This window comes from Puccinia triticina, chromosome 1A, assembly GCF_026914185.1.
Source record: "Puccinia triticina chromosome 1A, complete sequence".
In the NCBI taxonomy this organism is placed as follows: Eukaryota; Fungi; Basidiomycota; class Pucciniomycetes; order Pucciniales; family Pucciniaceae; genus Puccinia; species Puccinia triticina.
In genome coordinates, this window is record NC_070558.1 from 3377203 (window position 1) to 3381031 (window position 3829).

At 48.2% G+C, this 3829-nt stretch overlaps 2 protein-coding genes across 2 annotated transcripts; one reads left to right on the plus strand and one right to left on the minus strand.

Annotated features, from left to right (window-relative positions):
* Positions 1 to 329: 329 nt before the first annotated feature.
* On the minus strand, positions 330 to 708 carry PtA15_1A424 (uncharacterized protein; the record flags this gene model as incomplete). The annotated part of the gene is made up of 2 exons (XM_053165451.1): positions 330 to 549; positions 683 to 708. 2 exons carry the CDS (start codon positions 706 to 708, stop codon positions 330 to 332), a joined length of 246 nt encoding a protein of 81 aa, XP_053016641.1.
* Positions 709 to 3341: 2633 nt separating this feature from the next.
* On the plus strand, positions 3342 to 3829 carry PtA15_1A425 (uncharacterized protein; the record flags this gene model as incomplete). The annotated part of the gene is made up of 2 exons (XM_053165452.1): positions 3342 to 3536; positions 3602 to 3829. 2 exons carry the CDS (start codon positions 3342 to 3344, stop codon positions 3827 to 3829), a joined length of 423 nt encoding a protein of 140 aa, XP_053016642.1.

A 3829-nucleotide genomic window follows, 5' to 3' on the forward strand; every position in this document is an offset into this window, starting at 1 on the left:
ATGGTCCAGCTTCAATGCCTACATACATGGACGCTCAGCGCACAAACTATGGTTGGGAGGCACTGGGAAAAGACTGTGTAGTTGGTCTTGTTTTAGCCAGGGACCAAGTTTGCCCAATACATGACAAAGCCACCCCTGTCCTCTACAACCCCTTTGTCCCACATTTTCCAAAGACAGTTTTGCTCATTGTCCCGGGTGGTAGGGGGGGAAGCATCCGACGGGCTGTGAGGCGTGGTGAGCATGGAAATAGTAGTTATGGTAGAGGCGCAGTAAGATTGGCAATCACTACTCGAATACTGAGCCAGGCCCTACAAATTGTAGGGCCTGTCTCAGTCGTCGAATATTGAATGGGAGGAGGAGTTGAGCGCGGCAGGCCGCTTCAGCAGGAGAAGATCTTCCGTCGACAGCAGCCGATCAGCTTCCGCCACTTTGTCCAGCTTCTGCAGCCTTTCCCGGGTCCTGAGTGGCGGCATGGGTGCGCTTGGAATAACGGTTTGCCGTGCCTTGCGGATTGGCCCAATTAGTGGGCCTAGTAGGGGGAAACCTCGACTGAAGTGGCTGGTAAAACGTCAGCGCAGGATCCGCGAGGCAATCTGGCCAGACTGGGCAGTTGCTAGCCCCGTCACAATGAATCAGGTAGGGGTCTAGTCAATTGGATAAGCAGACAGGCTGGCACGGTGACCTGTTGTTGCGGCGCGGTGGTGGCATGGTGAGTGGTGAGAAGTGGTTGGCATGTGAGGTGGCAAAGGTGTTCCTCAGGCAGGTTGAAGTGGGTGCGGGGATGGAATATGTAAGGAGCATCTGATTAGAGTGAGGAAAGCCAGGCGACTCCCCCGGCTGCGCTTCCAGCGGGGTTTCGTCTCACCCCGTCCGCTGTAGCAGTTGCGCAGTTTGACGGGGATTATTCGGTGGCCCCCCTTTGCTTAACAGCTGGGGGTCATCCTCCCACTTGTTTTTTGACCCTGCTAGACAGGGATGAACAGTGGGCCACGATATCTCAGCTTGCTGGGATTGGGTGGCAGGTTGTGGGTTGATTTTTTATTTGTTGTAAGGTCACTTTGCCATTGTGGGAAATTGTGTGGGTAAAACCCCAGCCTGCCACTTGTAATTCTTTGAAAAGGGGAATCCCTGGCATTTTTTTTTGTGATTTTGTGATTTTGTAGGGGGAACCCTTGAATTTTTTTTCTATACTTCTGAAGCTTTAATATACTTGGATGCATGAGCTTACTCATGATGCATTTCTTATTTTCAGGTATGTGTAATCTACTGACCAAGATTGGACTGATACCAAGTTGAAGTGTGCATTGGTTTACCTGTGACACATTTTTTATCACCAGATTTGTATTACTTCTGGAACATTTTTGCAAAATTGGTTATAGATTTTCCCCACCCAAAGGTGCCATTTTAAATTGCAAATGAATGAAGTGGGTGTACATAACCCTGCATGAACCCATACAACAGAGTAGCCAGAGTTTACTCCAGCTTAATCAACAGAGGGTAGTTGCTGGATAATGGTCACGTAATGGTAAAGCAACAAATTTCCGGCATTACAGTTACAGTTACTCGTAACAGCGGTGTGTTTATGTTATCAAATGAATTTGAGATAAAAAAAATTGCACAAGCTACGTCATTGCAGTGCGTGGTGAACCATATAACAAATAAAAATTAGGCTAAAAATGTTGCTTGTTATTTGCGTTGTCCAGGGGATAACGCCCGTAACCGCTTCAAAAAATGAGGCACATTATGTTACACGCAAGGCCAAAAAAGACCCCGTTACTAGTAACCTGACAGGCCACAGTGTGTAACAAGGATATTTATGTTACGCAAATCACATGGATAAAATAGTGTAACATAACTACCCTCCGTTGGCTTAATCAGGTTCAGTCTAGATTCTAATTTCTTTGAATTAATATGCCATTGGTGCCAGTACAACTCCCCACCAGTTTGGGGTTGGATTGGCTTGCCTTTAGCAGCCTGCAAGCAGATATACCAAGCTGTCAATGATGCATCACAGTAGTCAATATTCCGGACAATCAATCCGGGCAGGGGTGGATCTCAAGCTGCCAATAAGGGCCCAAGCTTCCAAAATTCAAAGGGAGCAGCCAAGGGCGGCTTTGATCCGCCCCCTCCAACTTTGCCAGCTTTGATGATGGCCAAAAATGCCTTGAGGAAAGTTGGACTCAGAATATGCAACATGAATTAAATGCTGTAAGATGCTACACGGTAAAAAGGAAGGCCCGCTGGCTAAGCAAAAAGGCCCGCTTTGGGGCTCCTGGGCTAAACAAAAGGGTAAACACCAAATTTGTTATATGATCGGGACTCTGCCCCGGGAGGGGACTGGACTCGCAAAGCTTCAGCAGAGTAGCGTCCTCCTTGAGTCGCTTCATCAGCCCGGGAGTTTGGGACCAAAGTGTCGCCTTATCAATCCACATCCAAGCATCTCGCTGAATGTGTTCGCCGACGGTACCTGTCCTCACAACAATCACCATCAGTGGTAGTCGGACGCCAACTCGTCACAGCTACTCATGGTAAGCTGTTTATACCTTTCTCAGCCTAATCCTGCGGCACAACCCGCCACTTCCGCGAGCCTGGCTCTCTATCGAGCTTAGCGGGAGGGTCCCCGCGAACACGGGAGGGACTTGTGTTAAGTTCGGCTCTCTATCAGTGACCTGGAACGCGTCTCTTCCATGCCACGCGTCTCCTACTAGCATCCGCCGACCAATCAAGGCCTGCGTTGCCGAGAACCCTAGAGAAAACAAGTCCACTATTGATGGGTTGGCGCGCTTCGAAAATCCGTGCGGCTTCAAGAGTGTCTATCATTGAGGTGGGCTGCTATTCCACCAGTCTAATTCGAAATCTTCCTTGCCATCACGGCAAGGTCTGGTGCATTTTGATGCGGACCACGAAGGAAAATCAGGTGTTAATTTGGATAGACCAGCCATCTTTCTGGACTTCTGGCGCCTATAAAAGATGCAGTCCGGTCCTCACCCTCCACCTTTCTCCACCCGCCTCCATCCGCAATCGCTTGCAAACTCCCCATCCTATCAGCACCCAAAAACTCCAGAACTTTCTTCAGTCCACCGAAAAACAACCAACATCAATCTCCACTCTTGACGTGATCTCAATATCCATTATTCTCACCAAAACTAATAGTTTAGCAAGGATAATCAGGACTTTCTGAGATCTCCCACCAGAAAAAAAGTACATAGTGAGTACCAGATTCATAAATAATGACCGATATTCTTTCCTCGTGCTCTGAGACTTGACTGATTTTTTCTTCTTGATTTTCAACAGATCCGTACCCGTCTTTTTTGACTGATTCTCTTCTTAAATACCCAAAGATGTCGCACAATACCCCGATGAGCTTGCTTCTCCTCAGCGAGAGTGATTTCATGAGTGTTTCGGAAGGCAGTCAGAGCCCAAGAACCCGGCTTGGATCCAAAACCAGTCTTCCTGCAACTCCACTCAAGCCTTCCGTTTTGCGCACCGCCACAGTCAAGTCAATCATCCAGCGCAATCACTACCGCCACGCAAAGGTTGAGCTTGGGCTCTACCTTCTCCTTGACTTGCGCAAGACAGCAAAAATCTGCCTCCTTTGCAGGACACCAATCCTTATCCCCTACTGGCAACTACTGGATCGATTCCTCGGAGCCGGAAAACTGAATCTCTTTCAATGGTCCAAACGATATACCCTCCCACCTTTACAACCCTCCGTGCAATTGTTCAAGAACTGGTGGCGATACTGTTAAAGCAATTGATTCTAAATAATCATTCTGGGACCAGTAGCACCTCACCTCCAGAGCTCTTCAACATTGGACTTAATAATTGA